General features: G+C 44.0%; 1 protein-coding gene across 2 annotated transcripts in view; it reads right to left on the bottom strand.

Annotated features, from left to right (window-relative positions):
• Window positions 1–21607, bottom strand: part of zcchc7 (zinc finger, CCHC domain containing 7) — a 60824-nt gene that overhangs the window by 19741 nt on the left and 19476 nt on the right. For both annotated transcript variants that reach the window (XM_080760554.1, XM_080760555.1), the window contains exons 4-7: window positions 6830–6915; window positions 6377–6514; window positions 5517–5684; window positions 1972–2007 (exon numbers count right to left, since the gene is read on the bottom strand). In XM_080760554.1, coding sequence (XP_080616680.1) covers window positions 1972–2007; window positions 5517–5684; window positions 6377–6514; window positions 6830–6915 — 428 coding nt within the window. The remainder of the gene's footprint in view (window positions 1–1971; window positions 2008–5516; window positions 5685–6376; window positions 6515–6829; window positions 6916–21607) is intronic.

The raw sequence follows: 21607 nt of genomic DNA, 5'->3' as shown, positions 1-21607 counted from the left end.
AAATTCTTTGAGGCATTTTATCTCGGCAAATCTTATTCAGATGAATATGCAGGATGAATCACTGTTCCGTAAAAACATTTTATTAGTGATCTTTTCTAGTTACCAGAAAAAAAGCTACAGTATACTGTATATTGGTGTCATGTCTTATTAATAATTTATAGACTGCACCCATAAAACTGATGTAAGTACATACTGTATATAAAAATAAGAAGTCTCACGAAGTGAGAATGCATGGCAAGCATCAAAGCTGTAATGAGGTCACAGAATGACAATTTCCATTCATACGTTTATGGGCTACAATAGATTTGTTCAGCGACCACAGTGCAGAAAACTTGAAAGAAAATCCCTCCTGCATTAGGGCCCTTGTGTACTTTGTGCTAAATGCTTCATCCAAAAACACAATACAACTGCAGCCTCCTCCAAACTATTGTATTTGTTACACTGACCAAATTTCAACTCATTGACTTTCACCGACTTTTCACCGACAATTAGATTATCTCCTAATTATGTACAACTATAATATTGTAGATCCATGCGCATTACATTGTCTTGATACCTACATGTGCATCATGGTATGGGGAATTATATTCACAGCGGAAGAAATTCAAAGTCTATGCACCATGTTCAAATGGATGCTGAAACCAATGCTGAACTTTGGTAGAACCGTGGGTATGACATAATTCAAAGATATTATCTTAATTGCCCGGGGTTATTTAATCCATTAAATTATAGCACCCGGTCGATTTATAGCAACAGAGCATTTTTACCGACGGACTGGATGTTGTTCCGGATGTGGCTGTAGCAGCTAGATAAGGACCGGATGTTGTTCCGGATGTGGCTGTAGCAGCTAGATAAAACCGGATGTTGTTCCGGATGTGGCTGTAGCAGCTAGATAAGGACCGGATGTTGTTCCGGATGTGGCTGTAGCAGCTAGATAAGACCGGATGTTGTTCCGGATGTGGCTGTAGCAGCTAGATAAGGACCGGATGTTGTTCCGGATGTGGCTGTAGCAGCTAGATAAGACCGGATGTTGTTCCGGATGTGGCTGTAGCAGCTAGATAAAACCGGATGTTGTTCCGGATGTGGCTGTAGCAGCTAGATAAGGACCGGATGTTGTTCCGGATGTGGCTGTAGCAGCTAGATAAGACCGGATGTTGTTCCAGATGTGGCTGTAGCAGCTAGATAAGGCCATCGACAACAACGGGAGGTAAGAATAAATCTATCGCGGCTAGCGACTGGACAGCGGAGGGCCGTCTAACACAATTAGACGGGATGATAGTTATTAACGTTTTAAGATTTTCGTTGTCGTTGGCTAAACAGGGGGGGGGGGGGGGGGCGATGACGTCTCACTGTTGCGCAACATCGAGGATTGCGCAACAGGCTCTCCTATGCTGTGGAGCGATGCGATCGGTTTTCATATCGATAAACTTCGTCTTTTGGATAAAACTTCGTCTTGGGTGTCGGGCGTTACTAATAGAAAGAACAAAGAACTTGGTCCTGGGCGATGAGGGCGACTGATGCCCCAGTGATCTACAGTACGTGAACAAAGGACGAGACAATGGGTGCCTATCGGTTCAGCTTCAGCATGTTGGTGCACAAACCATTTGTTCCTTTTAAAGGCCAGGATCTGAGTTGGAATCAGACTGCCATCTTAAAATCTAAAGGCTGGATTGCCATAAAACGCTCTGAGCAGAACCTTGACCATTTGAATAAGCCCATGACCTTGCCTCTAGTGCCACGCTCAGGCCAAAATATCAACTCTGGAGTCTACACAAAACATATAATATCTGTCTAAAAGTGTGATTCGTGGGAACGCCGATAGGAACGCCGATAGGAACGCCGATAGGACCAGATAAAGATAGTCAACATTAATTGTACTATATCATGGCCCTACAAACCAAGGTTCTAACAAATTTCAATATCACTTTAAAGTTTAAAGTAAAGACTAAGACTGTGAAGTGTCTCACTCACCGTGATGTGGTACTGCCTCCATATCTCTGGACATGCCTGGAAACACAAAAACAGATTTGTTAGACACAGATAGGAATACATACGCAATGCACACTTAACAGAGCACTGGGACACAAACAGCGTGAAAATAATAACACACTTTATTGACATACAATCAAAAGCAATATATCTCCTTTGAAAGCACCAACATGGATAGTGTCACAAAAAGCCAAAACTTGTTTCCATTGTAAACCAGAGTAAAGAGAGAGGGACAAGATTGTCCATTGTCTAGGGTTGAACTGAGACAAAAAGACGTTTGAGAACACAACAATGCCATTATTTTCTCTGTGTTGTGTGTGTGTGTGTGTGTGTGTGTGTGTGTGTGTGTGTGTGTGTGTGTGTGCATGCGTGCACCTCTACTGAAGTCTAGAAGAGACACAATGAGGGAAACCATTAGTTAACGCTGAGAGAACTGATTCTTATCACAGAGCGAGGAAGAGTGGAGTTACATAGATAGAGATGAGAGAGAGAGAGAGAGAGAGAGAGAGAGAGAGAGAGAGAGAGAGAGAGAAATGAAAACGGAACCAGTCAGACAGGAGATGGCGAGGGTTATAAATGGAGCACAAGAGGAGAGAATTAATAAGTCCACTTATGGTTGCCTGCCTGACCCTCGAGTCACTATCTTTTTCGTTTTCTCACTTCACCTGTACACCCCATCCCCCCCTCCCATCAGTCAGTCAAGTGTTTTATTCAGCCAGGCAGACAGTCATTTATTCAGTCAGTCAGTCAGTCAGTGAGTCAGTCAGTCACCCAGTAATTCAGTCAGCCAGTTAGCCCATTCAGGACGGGAACCCCTTTTGTGTTTTAAGGATTGAGTTATACTTTATCTATTGAATAATCTTGAAAATGTGGTGAAAATCTGTGAATATAATATATTCTTTCAGAGCGAAAGTTATTAATGTAAAAATTTGCTTCTGGGGGGGGGGGGGGGGGGGGTCCGTGGAACAACATATTTTTAGATGGGGGTCGGCGGCCAATTTCATGTAATTTTTGGGGTCCTTGACATGAAACAGTTTGAGAACCACCAATATAGAAACGGATTCATGATTTAGAAGTCATTTTGTATGTGATCTCAGGTCTAAATGGGTTAGTCACTGGTTCTGTCCTGGTGTGGCTAAAGCATTATCCCTGGGGCTTGTCTCCACGGTGTTCCCTAAGCGTTGACATCCTTCCCCAGCCGTCGTCACTTCCCACTGGGAAATTGAAAATGCCGCAGTCGCTGCAGGCAACGACATTTATCTACTTACACACCTACTGAGAGAGCAAAAGGGAGGGAGAAGGAGGGAGAAGGAGAGAGCGCGAGAGAGAGAGAGAGAGAATTCATGCAGGCAATGGAACAGTATTACACAATAGTATTTGCGTGCAACACCAATCTAGCCGCTGTCTCGCAGTTGATACAGAAATATCTAAACATCAAACCGTTCTGATATCAAGTCAGCAGTTCTATGGAACAGTTCAACCGCAGCATTTCAGAAACAAATATTAATTTTGATATTTCAACACTTCTGCTTGTGTCTGTCTGTACCTTCCCCTTCTCTCTCTCCCAAACATATCTTATCTTTTTGGACACCCAACCCCCCCCCCCCCCCCCCCCCACCCCCTCTCTCTCTCTCTCTCCCCCTGCCTCCCCTCTCCCTCCAGAGCACTGGAGTAGTGGGTTGTTGTCGAGGGCGACAGGCGAGGCGGGCGACACACTCGCGCTCCGTCAACCGTCTGTCTTTAATGAGAGACACAGAAAGACCCATGGGACAGAGACCTGACTCTCTCTCTCTCTCTCACTGACACATGCACACCAACACACACAATATAAAGTAGAACATTGAGAATGCACAGACAAAAAAAGGATAATTACAAAACAACGTTTGTAATGTATATTGGTGGAAAAGTGAAAAAACAACAATTGAAGAAGCGTGAAGAAAAAGATGCATGCAAGGATGCTCTGTGGAAGAAATAACAGAGAGAGAGAGAGAGAGAGTAAGAAAGAAAGAAAGAAAGAGAGAGAAATGAGACTGCGTGTGTCCTGGTCTCCCCTCTAGTGTTCACCTGGTTACTCATCCATTACATAGAGCACAGTACATGACTGACTGACAGGGAGAGAGAGGGAGAGGGAGAGAGAGAGAGAGAAAGAGAGAGAGAGAGGGGAGAGTGAGAGAGGGAGAGAGAGAGTGAGAGAGAGAGTGAGAGAGTGAGAGAGAGAGTGAGAGAGAGAGAGAGAGAGAGAGAGAGAGAGAGAGAGGGAGAGAGAGAGAGTGAGAGAGAGAGTGAGAGAGAGACAGACAGACAGACAGAATGATATGAGGGAATGATTAAAAAAAAACACACACACACACACACACACATTACACACACACACACACAGTTTCTATTCCTTGGCATTAGTGCAAATGGGCAGGATAATGAACGTTGCGGTGAGATAATTGTCATTGATGGTCATTAGATTCACCCTTCAGCACACGCACGCACACACACACACACACACACACACACACACACAGTCACGCGTGCACACACGCACACGCACACACACACACACACACACACACACACACACACACACACACACGTAGACAGCTGGAATATGTAGCATGGCAGAGACATAACTAAAGCTGTAATTGCTGAAGTGTATCAATTAATGTGAACAGCAGCGTGAGCTGACCCTTGGTCTCTCATTTTCAAGAATACATAGGGAGGACAGGGAGTTGCAGGGGAAAGAAGAAAATAATTAATTTTTGTGATAGTAGACAAGGCTCTTCAACTGTTAATCCTCCTTCCTTCGGCCATTTTGAAATATTTACATAAATTGGCAAATTAATGAAAAACCACAAAAGTGACTATAAACTAGCGTGACTCAGTAGGAGGCGAGCTATCTATAGATGTGTGTGTGTGTGTTTAGCTGTGCGGGGCTAATCCCACAAGCCACTGGACTGATCAGCGCCAAATTTGTCGCGCACAGCTGCCAAGGTCAATGCAGCGGACATATTTTATTTAAATAATTAACTTTCATTTTGTGACGGAAGTCAATGAGGCTCTGATGGGGTTGAAATTGTCCTCTAATGTGGGAGTCCTACGTCATAGATATGTCATAGATCAGTGGTTCCCAAAGTGGGGTCCGGGGACCCCCAGGGGTCCTTGAGGGAGTTCCAAGGGGTCCCCAGCTAAATTATAGTTTGGAACCAAATGAACCCTTACAAATGGAACCAAATGGATTAACATTGATTTTACAATATAAATTGGGGGTCTCAGAGATAGAAATGCCATTAAATGGGGGTTCGTAGACTAATGCATGTCAAACTGGGGGTCCTTGAAATTAAATGGGTTGTGAATAACTTCTAGAGCCGTAAAACCCTTCTCTTATGGGGGGTCCTGTCGTATGGGGGGTCCTGTCTTAGGCGGGGCTGTATCTATTAAATTGGGGGATCCGCGAGTTAATAAGTGTCAATTTGGGGGTCCTTTTTTTTGGGAAACCACTGTAATAAACAAACCAAAACAATCAATGTGCTACTCACATCCAGGAAGTGTCCGGTGACGCCACAGCGGTGACACTGTTTGAACCAGTAAGCCCTCTCGGAGCACGAGTCAAACAGATGGCCCGGCTGACCGCAGTTGTTGCAGTGCTTACCGGGACAGTCGTACGAACGGTGGCCTGGGGTGCCACACAGGTAGCAGGGTATCACCTACGCACACACACACACACACACACACACACACACACACACACACACACACACACACACACACACACACACACACACACACACACAATAAAGACTGTCAACACAAATAAATACAATGTAGAAAAAAGAGAGAGGAAGGAGTGGCATCCGTTTGGCTCGAGTGAAAAGCTCAAACAAGGTGCTCTTTGGTACGACTGGGTGACAGAATTGATGCAAAACTAATTAAAGTTAAAAAGCCTGCAAAACAGTTTTTCCACGACACGTATGTTTATTCTAGGTTTTTTAACCTTTCCACAAGAGTGCCTTGGTCTCATCTTTTTTGCAACAAATCACTCACACCTTGAACCTTGGGTGTGGGGCAGTTCTTAGAGTGTGTGCGTGCGTGCGTGTTGAACCTTGGGTGTGGGGCAGTTCTTACAGTGTGTGCGTGCGTGTGTGTTGAACCTTGGGTGTGGGGAAGTTCTTAGTGTGTGTGTGTGTGTGTGTGTGCGTGTACGTGCGTGCGTGTTGAACCTTGGGTGTGGGGCAGTTCTTACAGTGTGCGTGCGTGTGTGTTGAACCTTGGGTGTGGGGAAGTTCTTAGTGTGTGTGTGTGTGTGTGTGTGTGTGTGCGTGCGTGTACGTGCGTGCGTGTTGAACCTTGGGTGTAGGGCAGTTCTTAGAGTGTGTGCGACTGTGCGTGCGTGCTGAACCTTGGGTGTAGGGCAGTTCTTAGAGAGATGTCCCGTCTTGTTGCAGTTGTGACAGGTGACCTTCTTGTCAGCAAAGTATCGGCTGGGCCCACGGCTTCCCAGCAGCCTTCTGCCGCCCTCTCTGTTACAGATATGTGCCTAAGGGAAACAATTAATGCACCATTACACACAGCAAATGCTGACCTACTCCGGGAGTGTACAAATGTGACCAAATGGATCAGTAAAGGTCCATTTGGTTCCATTTGTATACTCTCCAGGTAACCCAGAGGATTTCACTTTTTATATGAGTGATGCAAACTCTGATTAACAAAACAGTGTGAAATTTGTGCAATTGAAATAATCAAGTAAAAATAAGTTTTGAGCCCAACAACCATGAGGCATTATGCTGTACCACATACAGTAGTAGCCCAAAAAGGAACAAAGTGTCCTATAGTACTGTTACTCCCCACCTACCTCTCTATCTCTGTTAGACACTGACCAGCTGACTCCTCCACCACCACCACCACCTCCACCATCATCACCACTGCTGTTTCCACCATCTGGAAAAGGAAGACATTAGAAGATATTAAGATAACATCCTGGGGCAATGTCTGTTTTTATAGTAGTATCTCTTCAGGATCTGCACCTGACCATCCTTGTCTGTTGTCACACTACTGCTTTTGGTGAATTAATCACAAACAAAGTGTGTAAGGAGTCTAAGGAGCTTTAAACTCTGTGTGAAACAGTCCTGAGTTACAAATGTACTTGGACCGCTTTTTTCCCATCTACAAATCTATTTGCCAAAAAATAGCTGATTGACAAAACTGTTATTTTGGGTAAATGTTCCCTCCAGAACTGGTTAAATGACAGTAACTACATTTTGGGCTTTTCTAAAATGTTTGCCCGAAACGTTGATGTTCGACGTGATGCTGTGTCCCCATTTAAACCTTATGAATTATGAACGGGAGGTCGCATAAAAAGCTGAAAAGGACCAAGGACATGACCATGGATTAGCTCAGATTAACATCTATATGTTTGCTATTAGAGGCTAGAGAAAAGGAGAAAACAACTTAAAAAAACGCAGGCTCAGAGAAGAAAATTCACCATTTCCTCTGAGACACACATGCGAGACATGCCCATCCACACCATACAGTACGTATAAAAATACACACACACGCCGCTGTCACAGTAGCAGCACATCTGTATGAGTGGCACTAACAGCGTCCTGAGGGAACGCGCTGAATTCTCCTCAGGCCCACGGAACTGTAACTGACAACAACAAACCTCACGTGTACATGCACGCACACACAGATGTGTACCCAACATACATTTAGTGCTGATACCCATGACTCACACACCGACATGCTACCCAGTACCCCCACACACACACACACACACACACACGCACACACACACACACACACACACACACACACACACACACAGTATACAGACACCCACGCATCAACTGCTGCGATTAGCAGGTTGACAGTCTTTAGCCTTTGGACAAACAGAAAAACACAGCCTTGAGCCATAATCAAACATTACACTCTCCTTTCCTCCTGTATTCCGCTCACTGTTGCATTGCCTCTCTCTATCCAGAGTCAGACACTTATCGCTATTCTGTGCAGCTTTCAAGCCTAATTTATACTTTGCCGCCCACTCGCTGAAAATGACTGTTGATATATATGCACCGCACACACGCACGCACACACACACACACACACTAAAGGACCGTCCCCCTACCTGCCCATTGTCAAAACTCAACATGTCAATGGATGAAAACCTTTGGCAAACACATGCTTGCTATGGATGATGTTGTAAAATTCACAACCGAAGAGACTTTATCTGGGAGCAAAGGAACCAAAGAGTGGAAAACGGACACTTTTTACAGTTCAATGAATGGCATGCGTAACAACAAAAGTGAAGCTGGCCAGCTACACTTCTCGGCCAACATGATTCCTCGACCCCCCCCCCCCCCCCCCCCACCCTCACTATCAGAAAAATCCACTTTTGTTCAAAAATGATAAATGATAATGATAAAATGCTATTTTGTGACTTGTGAATAAATAATAAACATACGGGTATGTGATAATTCATATGCATTCATATAAATCTTATATAATCTCTTGTTTGTGTATATTTTCAGCTGGAGGTAAAATCCCCATTGTAGCTGCATGCGCATCAATGCCAGAGAGCAGAGCAACCATACGTTACTGATCACATGACCCCCCATAACGGCTCCGGTTCTAGGCAACACAGAAGGGTGGGACCTCTCTTATTTCCACACATCAGCTCTAAGTGACTGGTATTCCCCTTTAATAATTCAAGCATTAAGTGACTGGTATTCCCCTTTAATAAATCAAGCATTAATAAAGCCTCAGCAGGACTTTTATAGGTTTTAACCCATTCAGGAGTTGTTTTAAGCATTACGTTATACTTTAGCTATTGAAAAATAGCAGATCTAAAATAGATCTGCTATTTATTTTTTAATCATGAAAATGAGTGCAATTTTTTGAATATAATAGCCTATTCTTCAAAGCGAACGTTTTTTTTTATCCAAATCTTTGCCATCTGGGAGGTCCCTGGCTGAAAAATACATATTTTGAGATGGGGGTCTGCGGCCAATTACATATATTTAGGGGTCCTTGACATGAAATAGTTTGAAAACCACTGCTATAGAAACAAGTTTTTTTCTTTTTAGAATCGGCCTCAGGTCTAAATGTAAAGCACAAAGGCTCTTTTACATTTTCATTATGATTGTGATGTCCAACACTTTGTTGGGCCGTTTGAATGTGACTAGGAGAGAAAAAGCTGATGAGAATGTCAAAAAAATAGAACATAAACTGGAACTCATTTAGACAATTAAAGGACCACTTCACCACTTTTCAACCCATCTTCATATAATAGGTCCTCACTAATAATCATGATAAAATGGCACGATTTTTTTTCTACTCAGTCTGTGTCTCATAGGAGGGCTGTGGGCAGTTTAGAAACCGTCCATCATCATTAAGAAGATTTCTTTTTAAACAAGATTTTTTTTACAAAAATGTTTCGATTTTCATTATCGTGAGAACGATGGCTTCCATTTTCGCATTGCAACTTTCAGGACTAGAAAGCCTGCAGTTGCTTGTAATTCCCCATCGATGATGATGACTGGAGGACGGTTTCTGAACTGCCCACAGCAGTCCTATGGGACACAGACCGGGTAGAAAAAAATTGCGCCATATTTTTGAAGATAGGTTGAAAAGTGGTGAAGTGGTCCTTTTTGTATACATATGGATGTGCCAATCACAATGTAATTTTTCAAAGAATAATTATAACCTGCGTGTGACTGATATTCGCAAAGATACATAAGTACACCGGGTATAGGGTATAGCCATGAATGAGCAGGTGGGGCATGCATTCCCAACTTGCATCGTTCCCACTGCCACTACATGTAATGTGGATCTACATGACACGTGACAGGGTTCAAACATTCATTTTCAGTGGTTTACTGCATGTTTTACTGGCATGAGCTGATTGCATGTAGTAGGTATCTTGCTTTTACATTATAAGCAATAAACTGTGTGGTGTGTGTGTGTGTGTGTGTGTGTGTGTGTGTGTGTGTGTGTGTGTGTGTGTGTGTGTGTGTATCACAAAGGAGGGTGCCTTAAGCAGTTGTGGTAGTATCTGATGAAATACATATATTAAAAAAGTGTTAATTTACCGGTAATTGTAAGTAACTCTACAAATTTAACCAAATGGACCTGTTGGTTCCATTTATACACTCTCAGTGTTAAAAGAACAACACTCATGGATGTTACTGTGTGCAGCCAGCCAGCACTCACCTACTGTGATCTGACTGGGGGTCTTACGTGTGTGTGTGTGTGTGTGTGTGTGTGTGTGTGTGTGCTCAGTTAGTAGAGTTACACAACTACACACCAACTCACGTCTTGTCCAGTCAATGGGAAGCTTGACGTGCATGTGCATGAGTGTGCGTGTACGGAGGAGGCGTCAGAGACTTTGACGAAAGTCATTCCCAAAGCGTCTCCCATGGGGACTGCTCCCACATAAAGAACAGGAAGCTTTCCCTTAATCTAAGGGCCCCCATATCACCCACACACACACACACACACACACACACACACACACACACACACACACAGTCACACACACACACGGATAAAGGGTGAACCTCTTTGTCACGGCCCAGGAATCAAACACATGGGGAAGAGGGGAGGAAGGGAGGAGTGGGAAGTCCGAATGTCTGTTGTCTGTCTGTAGGCCGGGTGAAAGTATGCTAATCGACCTTGACGCTCCCGTTCAAATCCAAGCCCTGGCAGAGCCTGGAGTCAGTCTGCATTATGAGGTTTTAGCAGAGCCTGGAGTCAGTCTGCATTATGAGGTTTTAGCAGAGCCTGGAGTCAGTCTGCATTATGAGGTTTTAGCAGAGCCTGGAGTCAGTCTGCATTATGAGGTTTTAGCAGAGCCTGGAGTCTGCATTATGAGGTTTTAGCAGAGCCTGGAGTCAGTCTGCATTATGAGGTTTTAGCAGAGCCTGAGTCAGTCTGCATTATGAGGTTTTATCAGAGCCTGGAGTCAGTCTGCATTATGAGGTTTTAGCAGAGCCTGAGTCAGTCTGCATTATGAGGTTTTAGCAGAGCCTGGAGTCAGTCTGCATTATGAGGTTTTAGCAGAGCCTGGAGTCAGTCTGCATTATGAGGTTTTAGCAGAGCCTGGAGTCAGTCTGCATTATGAGGTTTTAGCAAAGCCTGGAGTCAGTCTGCATTATGAGGTTTTAGCAGAGCCTGGAGTCTGCATTATGAGGTTTTAGCAGAGCCTGGAGTCAGTCTGCATTATGAGGTTTTAGCAGAGCCTGGAGTCAGTCTGCATTATGAGGTTTTAGCAAAGCCTGGAGTCAGTCTGCATTATGAGGTTTTAGCAGAGCCTGGAGTCTGCATTATGAGGTTTTAGCAGAGCCTGGAGTCAGTCTGCATTATGAGGTTTTAGCAGAGCCTGGAGTCAGTCTGCATTATGAGGTTTTAGCAGAGCCTGGAGTCAGTCTGCATTATGAGGTTTTAGCAGAGCCTGGAGTCAGTCTGCATTATGAGGTTTTAGCAGAGCCTGGAGTCAGTCTGCATTATGAGGTTTTAGCAGAGCCTGGAGTCAGTCTGCATTATGAGGTTTTATCAGAGCCTGAGTCAGTCTGCATTATGGGGTTTTAGCAGAGCCTGGAGTCAGTCTGCATTATGAGGTTTTAGCAGAGCCTGGAGTCAGTCTGCATTATGAGGTTTTAGCAGAAATACTCGGTTACAAGTTAAAGTCCAGAATTCTAAATGTATAAAAATGAGTATAAAAGTACAAAAGTACTCATTATGGAGAATGTCCCATTTCAAGTTATCAAACATGTTTTGAAAATAGCTGATTGCGAATGCAGTGAGCACTTACTATGAGACCTAGCAGATCATGTCTGTCTGTCTGTCTGTCTGTGTGTGTGTCCCCCCTTTGTGCCCATATATGGAGCTGAGTGATTTGTTTGTGATTGATGCAACACACTCCAAATTTGGACGTATAGCTGCTTTGGGGACTCCTTATATGGTTATGGCTAAGTTAAAAACTTAAAAATAACTTAACTTATATATGTACGAGCTGCGTTCGCTTCCCGCGTTTGCGCGTCTTACTGGTCTACAAGCTCACAATGAGTCACATCGGGATGCATTGAGTCTTGTTTAGATGGCTATTTGTCTCAACTGCTCAAACTGATCTAAGGCCAATTTACATCTAGTCAAGAGTGTCATGAATTAGTAAACATTCCCTAATAAGGGAATGTTGTGCGAGGGAAAATATAATAATAAGAAAGAAGTAGTAGACACCCATGTAGACTTCACTACAGTTCTTTACCAAGAAACCAATTCCACAATGCAACTTCCATTTCTAGCCAAGTTTGTTGAATATGGATGGACTATAGATGAATTTGATCCCACATTAATAATCACATCATCACTCAGTAGGCTGGAGGAGACCAGTACAATGATGGTGGTGGAGAGCGAGGGAAGAGAGGGAGATAGAGATAGAGATAGAGATAGAGATAGAGATAGAGAGAGAGAGAGAGAGAGAGAGAGAGAGAGAGAGAGCAGGGGAGTAAAGGAATGAGGGCGGGTTGGTGACAGATGCTACCTGTCTGTCTCATAGGTGCACTAATTAATAGAAGACGAGCGGGAGAAGGAGAGGTGGCGGGATGCCAGTTTGTCAGAGGCGGCACAACAGTACAAAACAAAACATTCAGAGGTGTGTGTGTGTGTGTGTGTGTGTCAGAGAGAGAGAGAGAGAGAGAGCGCCCTGCGTCTGTCCCTTCCACCAGTGAGAACAGAACGGAAGTGTACGTGTGGCTAATGAACCATGAACACCCAGTTCTCCTGGGGTCACACACACACACACACACACACACACGCGCGCGCACACACAGTAGTAGGGAATATGAGTGGAACTATGAACAACAACCTGCTCAGGGGACAGGGACCAGACAGGGTGGTTGACGTCTGATAACCCAACGAAGAAGCACATGCGCATTACGCACGCACGCACACGCACACACACACACACACACACACAAACGCGCGCACACACCTCCCTCAATGTGGCAGTTTCCCCTGACAACAACCCTCAAGTGTAACCATTTACCAGTTGCCTAGGAGAGCAGCATGTGTGTGTGTGTGTGTGTGTGTGTGTGTGTGTGTGTGTGTGTGTGTGCGTGCGTATAAAGTACAAGGCAAGCGTTACTCCTCCCTGACCCAGCAACATCAAAGCCTTGGTGTAGACCTCCTGATTTCTACTCCTCTCTCTCTCTCTCTCTCTCTCTCTCTCTCGCTGTCTCAACGCTTAAACAGTCATCCCAAGCCAGCCCGCCCATTGTACCACAATGTTGACTGGGCCCATTAACACACAAACACACACGCGCACACACACACACACACACACACACGGAGCAGAAGAAGGGCCGGCCTCCCAAATGGAGGTTAGGTTTGATACTGAAACGACACGGCCGGATTAGCAGCGCTATACATGACAATGGCGAGGGTGGGCGGGTGTGCGTAGCCTGTGCCCGTGGCCGTGCGCGTAAAAAAGTGTTTCCTTTTGTATCAACACTGACACTCTTGCAGCCCAACAGCCTGGCCATTTCCGAGGTTAAACACACCGAAAGGCGGGCTAAATCACTTGACGCTCACCAACACAAAAACGGTGGCTTTTCTCTGCTCTTTTGTGATCCAGAAACATCGGGCACAGGGTGTTAAAACATGGCAGCAAAGCAGTGAGGAAGATGAGTCAGGAAGATGAGATGAAGATGGACCATGGATGGACCACAGACACTGAAATCCAGGTCCAGTCCCAAACCAAGTATAAAAGTGTCATCATCTAAGCACTGTTAAAAAAAAAGTTCTCATTAACTCAGCTAATGAACCTACACTACACACTACTGTAGGTGGAATCATTAAGACGTGAAGACACGGGTTCCATTCCTCCACACTGTCCACAGTGCCTCTGGCTTGGCCGGCGTTCCAACAGACAGGAAGACGGTTGGGGATGGCGTTCTTTGTCGCGGCACTACTAACTCGTATAGGTTGTTAAGTGGCGAAATGTCAGGTGAGAAGTATCAGAGGTTGTCTACTACAACACTGTGGGTCGGGACCCATTTGTGGGTCGCGGACACATTATTATGGGTCCCCTTATAGTTTTTGTTTCCTACATTTGGTTTTTAATCATTATTATTTCAAAACATTTTCAAAAAAGCTAAACATTTCATGAATTAAAAATAAAAACTCAAATTGAAAGATTTTCCCAGTAATTTCATGAAGAAATAAAAGACAAATCTCAGGTTCAGGTTTATTTGTCATATGTATATATATTTGATTGATTGATTGTTTATTTATTTTCGTGTCATGCACACCTTGTGCCCAACCCTCATTATATTATATATTATATATTTTATATTACCCTATTTATATATATATAAATACAATGAAAATGATTTTGCTCAGAGCACTCTCAGTCGTAAATACACAGGACATAAACAAACCTCTATAGTGCAAAGAAAAATACAAAAACACAAAAAAGTGCAAAGTGAAGTGACAATACAGTGCATACAGTTCAAGGTCAGCTGTTCAGCAGCCTGACTGCCTGGGGGAAGAAACTGTTACTGAGACGGGTGGTGCGAGATTTGATGCTCTGGTAGCGTTTTTTGGAAGGGAGTAGTTGGAACAGGGTATTTGCGGGATGGCTGGTGTCTTTAATGATGTTGTGGGCTTTTTTCATACAACGAGTGGTGTAGATGTTGTGGAGACTAGGTAGTTCTGTGCTGCCGATGATTTTAGCTGCTGTTTTAACGGTCCTCTGCAACCTGTTGCATTCCTCGTTGTGAGCTTGTAGATCTGCCATTTTCACTAGGTTGGGTCCCGGGCATATATCTCATTTCTGTTTTGGGTCACGGGGTAAAAGGTTTGGGAACCTGGTCTACAATACCCCAGAGAGCAGTGAGGAGGAATTCACCATTTGTCAGCCTTCTGATTGGTTCCCGACTGTCTAACCAGCAGGATCTTTCTGTTTCTGTTGAATTTGCTATAACAAACTAAAAACAAACATGATATGCCCTGTCACCATGCTGCATCTGTGACCTCCTTTTTACTGACACTAAGTTTAAAATAAGAAATGAGTGCACAGAATATCAATATGAAGAAACTGAAAAACATGTTATTTCAATGGTAGTGGATGGAGAGAGACGATTTTTGTCCAACCACGAAACCAATGGGTGCGAAGAGGGGCACAACCACGGGCGGGACTTGACAAAGGGTGAATTGTTTAGGTGGGACAGCTCTTGTTATGGTACAACTTGTCCTTGTAGGAATTAGTACTACATGTTTGCCTGTTACGACATGCACAGAATAGGGATGCTTGGGTTCACGTGCAGTGCCAGTGACACACGGACGCTAGGGTAAAAAGGTACTGGTTTTACAGAAAAGTATGGGTGTGTGGTTTACCGACACGCATAAAATCTCAAATATTCAGTTGTTTTGTTTGTTGTATTTCATGAGAAAGCTGAAGGGAAATGAGGAGGCCGCACGGTAGATACAATGCTCCACAAGTAAATGTTTGGACTGCAGACATATAGCGCCTTTCTCCAAAGCGCTTTACATTACAATATACTTCACATTCACCCATTCACACACCGATGGCGGATGAAACCATGGGGAGCAGTTAGGGCAGGGTTTAGTCAGTGTCTCAAGGACACTTCAACACTTTGCTAGGAGGAGCCTGGAATCGAACCTTAAACAAAGTTGCAAAAAATACGTCATTCGAAAACCTATACGGCTTGTGCAAGGACGCGCTGTGATTGGCCAGTAGCCACTTTGAGTGGCAGTCGGGGCAAACTCTCTAACCAGAACATAATTTTCTATTGTGTGCCTATCGAGTCGCAACTCCACTGTGTCGGCTCAATTGAACTTCACAACGTTCGGCAGAGCAACTCGCTCAATTTAGCTCATTCGGTGGTGCTTCACGTGGCTCAAGTTCGCTTGAGACGGCGCACCTCCGTTGCAGGTCTAAAACTACTTTATTGACCAAAAAACTGAAAAAAGCACTTCCGCATTGGCGGTTGTAAGCACAAGCCATGTAGGGTTTAGAATGCTGCTGCAAAAACACATAACATAATATAATAATAATTAATTTGATGTCAACGGAGGCAATATTGTGCTAAATGAAATGGGAAAACTATTACTACGTTTGTATTTTATCTCACTTTTTCTTACCAACAAATGTTCATACGATACCCACTCTTTCTCTGTCCTCAAATATTTAATTCCGTCTCTGATTAACCATCTCGATGACGAACACCAGACACCCCCCCCCTCCCCGGCCCCCGCGCTCACTCCACCTCGGCACCATGTTGGCAGCCAGGGCAGGGCAGGGCAGGTGGCCAGGCCTATCAATCAAACCACCGTCGCCATGCGGCAAGACCAGAGACACCAATTACCACACAGCAGGGGTGCGGCCTGGAAACCGCACAGCAACCACATGGTCCAATCAGGGTACAGAACAACAGTCAGCGACCCAGAGAAGGCCAAAGAGAAAGACTCAGTGTGTGTGTGTGTGTGTGTGTGTGTGTGTGTGTGTGTGCGCGCGCATCTTGTTATCCCACACTGAATTAATGGCACATCTGTATCAAAAGCAGAAAACGGGTAATCACTTCCAGTTAAGCTTAACTACAGTGTTTGTTCCGTCCCGACAGTTCAAATCACGGTAGCTTAATGACTTGTTGGGATCGTTTTGTAGTTTGCATTGTTTATTGAAGAAGCAAGATAAACTGCACATTCATTTGTTCAGAAGACATCAGAATTTACACAGCACATTACTGGACCGTTACCTAATTTCCATCCAACACAGACCTAGTACTGCAAGAGGCTGGTTTAGAGCTGGTTCAACTTGAGAAACGTCCAGTTCGGTTTTACACAGTCTGGAGGTCAAGTCATTACATCAACTAGAACAGTGCCCGTTGGGGGGTGATCAGGTGTCCCACCCAGTTATTATGTCTGTGTCCCTTTATTCCCATATATGGAGTTCTTTGTCAGGCATGCCCAAATATGGAGTCTAAGCAGATGTCAGAACAGGCCATATATGGAGCTTGGGCAGGGGCCCTGCCAGAGGCCGGGCAGAGGCGTTTGTGCTGGTTCTGGACAACCGTGGGTCCGACCGACTCGACACCGGGCAGTGCACTCCCTGTGGTGGTGTAGAACGCGTGTGTCCAATTTGAAGTCGGCGGGGCGAACAGTTCTCGAGTTATGTGGAAGACAGACAGACATACAGAGACTTGCCGCAGTACGTCTCCACAAAACAGTTACACCGTGGTTGAGGACGTTTCTTAATACGAAGAATCAAAGAACAGTATCCTTGGTAAGAACGTTCGCAAGTTCATGAGACCAGAGAGTGCATATTTCTAGTTCGAGACAGACTTGTATTTGCGGTCACGTGATTGTGCACTACAGAACACTGCTGTGATCAGCTGTGCAAATAAATGATAAAACTGTCATGTCTACTGTCTGTGTTATTTGTCTGAGTCCTTTGTGGTGGTTCTGGACAACCAAGGGTCCGACCGACTCGCCACTGGGCATTGCACTCCATATGGGGGTGTGGAACACGCAACGTCATGGGGCGAACGGTTCTCCAATTACGTGGATTACAGACGAATGTACACACAGAGACTTGGTGCCTTCATAGATAGATGCTGTAGATGATAGTGTAGTAGTATAAAAAGAAGAAATATCACTGGTTTATGTTCCACAATGGAAATACTGCATAGTTTAAGCAGAACAAAAGGTATGAGATGAGATTAAATGTATTGTCAATGTACAGTACAAGTACAGTACAGCGAAAAGTATTTTCGCATATCACCAAAGTGCAAACATGTCAGTAAGGATACATTAATAAGTGCAGTAGTAAATGCAGGTATGAGCAGTAGTCATTTAAATAAATAAATAAAAACATTAGATATGACCATATTGCACATAGCCCTATATTGCACATAGTGCTAGACTTAGGTCCAGAAACCATATTGCACAAGTCCATGCAGTGACCATATTCCACAAGTCCATGCAGTGACCATATTGCACAAGTCCATGCAGTGACCATATTGCACAAGTCCATGCAGTGACCATATTGCACAAGTCCACATAGTGCATGTCCACATACAGTATGCAAGTCAATGTAGAGTATACAAGTCATTTCACCCTAAATGGAAATGCTGTTTATTAAAGAACAGGAGTCATCTCTGAACTAATGTTACAGCTTCATTATTGGAAAAGAGAGCAACGACGTGCACAGCACACACCCCCAACCCAAGTCTGGGCAGGTGCTGAGCGACGAGCAGTAGAATAAAAACTAAAACATCGCACATCTGTCGCATTGGAGCCCTCCGTGTGCGAACGTTTTCTTTGTATTCTGTACAGCTTCATTATTGAGCATTCAATTTAAACCCGTTGCCGATATGTGATATGGCTACTGTACAAGATTAGCCAACATTGAAGTTGAAACCATTGCCGAGTTCAAGCATGGCTCAAACTACAGCTCGTTAATGTGCTGCCGTGTGTATTAAGTGGCTCTCTGAATCTTATCAGTTTTATATATTCTGTAAATATGCTTCAATAGGTTATTCAATACACCGCTCCCATCTAATAATTTGCAATAATTTGCAAAACAACTTTAATATTTGGTCAGGTAATTAGAACACAATTCAATAGACGTTCACTCACTTTTATTATTATGGAAGCTTTTTGACTTATTTTGTTACTTGAACTGTAGCTGATTGAATCATTGTGGTTCTTGTTTCTCGGCCAGCAAAGAGTTGATGCCAGTGTGGAACCAGTTTCTGTCCAAAAGTCAATTATTTTGCTGTTAAAATGCAAAGTAATAGTTTGAGGTGAAGCAGAATGGGCACTGACATCTAAATGGCTCTCTAAAGTCTAAATGGCTTGGTGGAATAATGTCTCTCTGAGATGTCAACTTCTTCAACCACTTTTTCTAAATGGACTTTGCAGATTTAGAATCACACGCCACAAGAACATTCACATGGGACTCAATGGAGACTCTTCCTCCGGTCATCAAATTATTGGCTCAGAAATGTGACAAAAACAATAATAACTAATTCGAGGCTTCATGGGGCGTGTAATCGATAGAGATTTACGTTTTTTGAGGTGAACTACTCCGAGTCCTTAGTTTAAACAATGGTGGTTGTCAAGACATTATAACCTGCACAACAACCTCATTCAGCATGGAATTTACATAGAAGACATTCAGATTAGTTTGGGACTGATAACCAATCATAACCCTTTATCGATTGGAGTGATGTTAATGACATTATTCAACTGTATAGCTCAGGCGAGGCTAGCACCACAGCCTTAAGGCCAAAACACAGCAAGGGGCACCAATCGGGCCGTCGTGAAGCATCAGTGCCCAATAAAATAAGCAGTAGTAATATTTTATTTGCACAGTGCGTCCCGCGTCATTGGTAGTAGTCAGGAATTAGTGGGGCCCAATAGCCAATAACCTGATTCAGTATGTTGAATTGGCTGCAGAGAAGGGAGAGCATTTCACCGACACTTGCCCCTAAAAATCTATATGTGCTGCCAACTGATAAAATAAGAGAAAGAGTGAGAGTAGAGTGATAGAAAGAATAAGTGAAGAAAACAAAAAAAGAAAAAAAATATATTATTAATAATACTATTATTATTGTGTACTTAATGCAAGCAGGCTATACTTCAGACCATTTCAATAGCTGGACACAATTGAGATGAATTAAGTTCTACCGTTATTCAACACTGGATTTTAGTCAACAAGTGTTTAATTCTTATGGCTAAAGCGACACACATGTACAGTAAACACAGACACGCACACACAAATTATCGTCCATAGAGTAAATGGCCCAATTCATTTCAGACTCTTTCTTCTACTACAGGGTAAAATCACTAACACACACCACTTGTAAATATATTCTAATAAAACCACTGAGTTGCGACCTCAATTTCATTTTGATGAATTTCTTCCTGCGGGAGTGAAACTAGGCAGTGGGCGGGTGAGAGAGTGGGAAGGGGGAGGAGGGGGGGGAAATGGGGGGCTAGGAGGCAGATAGAATTTTCATGATTGTTATTTTGGTTACTATACGGGGAGAGGGAATGGGGGGGGACCGTGGAAGATAAACAGCGTTGGTTAATCTGAGGCGTTCTGAGCAGAGCTCCATTATCAGGCAGGTTGGGCACGTCGAGGGGGTTATTTCTCAGACGGATCTTTGGCCCCAGTAATTAAGCTCCATTCACCGGGCCCTGTTCCTCAAATTAAAAATTTGTCATTAAGTGGAATTTACCATAATGCCTTTTTATCTGCTGGCGCTGTGGTGTGCGTGCATGCGTGCGAAGGGTAGGTGGTGGTAGGGGTTTGGGGGTGGGGACTATGAGGGCAGTCGATAGGGCTTTTTGAGGGTTAGGGTTGTGCTATGGTCTCACACTCGTTCAAACACGCACACACAAAATACAGAAAGGGTAAATTGAAAAATCAGAATAATCCTGGCCACTCCCTTTGCATGGGCAATCAACACACACACACACACACACCATGGATCCTGTAAATCCACTGCCTTTAGGGTAATTAAATAATGGCGCTTAAAAGTTTTAATTTAGATTTGGCCTTTTCTTCCTCTTGCTACTGTATACCACTGCGTGCACGTGCGCACACACACACACACACACACACACACACACACACACACACACAGCATTATAGACCTCAGTAGCACGGCAGAGTACAGTGGAGAAAGCAAATGATTGAAGTGCAGTATCTCTTGGTCTCTATAGGCTTTATAAAACAATACAATTATTAGTCTTTAATTAGAGCAGCTCCTCTGTGGTACAGGGGACAGACAAAGCACAGTAGAGGATTAGAAGAGAAACGCCTAATATGGCTCTTTTATCACTCCATTCAAATGCAATTTATGAATGCACCAAGCAGCCCTTTATGTATGGCAGAGTGGAAAGAGTAGGAGATTCAGGAGAGGAGGCTCCTAAAACAATACTTTTTTAAGCAGAGTGAAGCAGAAGAAAAGGGGAACATTTGAGACACAAACACAAAAATGCACAAAACTGGGGGGGACACACACACAAAGGGTGTCAAGAGGAAAACTCAGGTTAATTAACATGTCGTGACATGGCGGTGATGATAGAAGCCCAGTTTAACATTGAATCCCTGATCACCACAGTCAGGAGCCCCTCTAACTCACTTGCTCCGTGATGTCACAGCTAAATCACACAACAATTAACGGGTCCATTTGAAGTTAAATGAACAGAAGGATTTCACTGTGTACCAGACTGTAACAGTCAGGTCATGCAGAAGAAGAAGAAGAAAATACCCTGCTGTTAATATATACTGTACGTTTAATGGAACTTTACTTTGGCATGTGGGGCCACTGGGCTCTGGAATTCCCCTCCACTTCCTCCTGGAATATACTGCATATTCCCCTCCAGATCCTTCTGAATTCCATTGGTGGATAAAAGGTGGGGAAGTATCAGCCCAGACAAACAGAAAACAGAGGGTGAGTGGGGGGCAGTGGGGGGGAGGGGCGGGGGGCAGTAGTTCTAGAAGGAGATCAGACAGGAGAAGAGAGAGAGAGGAGGGTGTGATGGAGAGAAGAGGAAGAACGGGAAAAGGGGGGATAGACAGATGGCAGGGGTTCTGCCT

Source organism: Protomyctophum bolini (assembly GCF_963924005.1).
Source record: "Protomyctophum bolini genome assembly, chromosome: 3".
NCBI classification, from domain to species: domain Eukaryota; kingdom Metazoa; phylum Chordata; class Actinopteri; order Myctophiformes; family Myctophidae; genus Protomyctophum; species Protomyctophum bolini.
The sequence above is the reverse complement of the archived record's forward strand: the minus strand, read 5'-3'. Positions and strand labels throughout refer to the sequence as shown.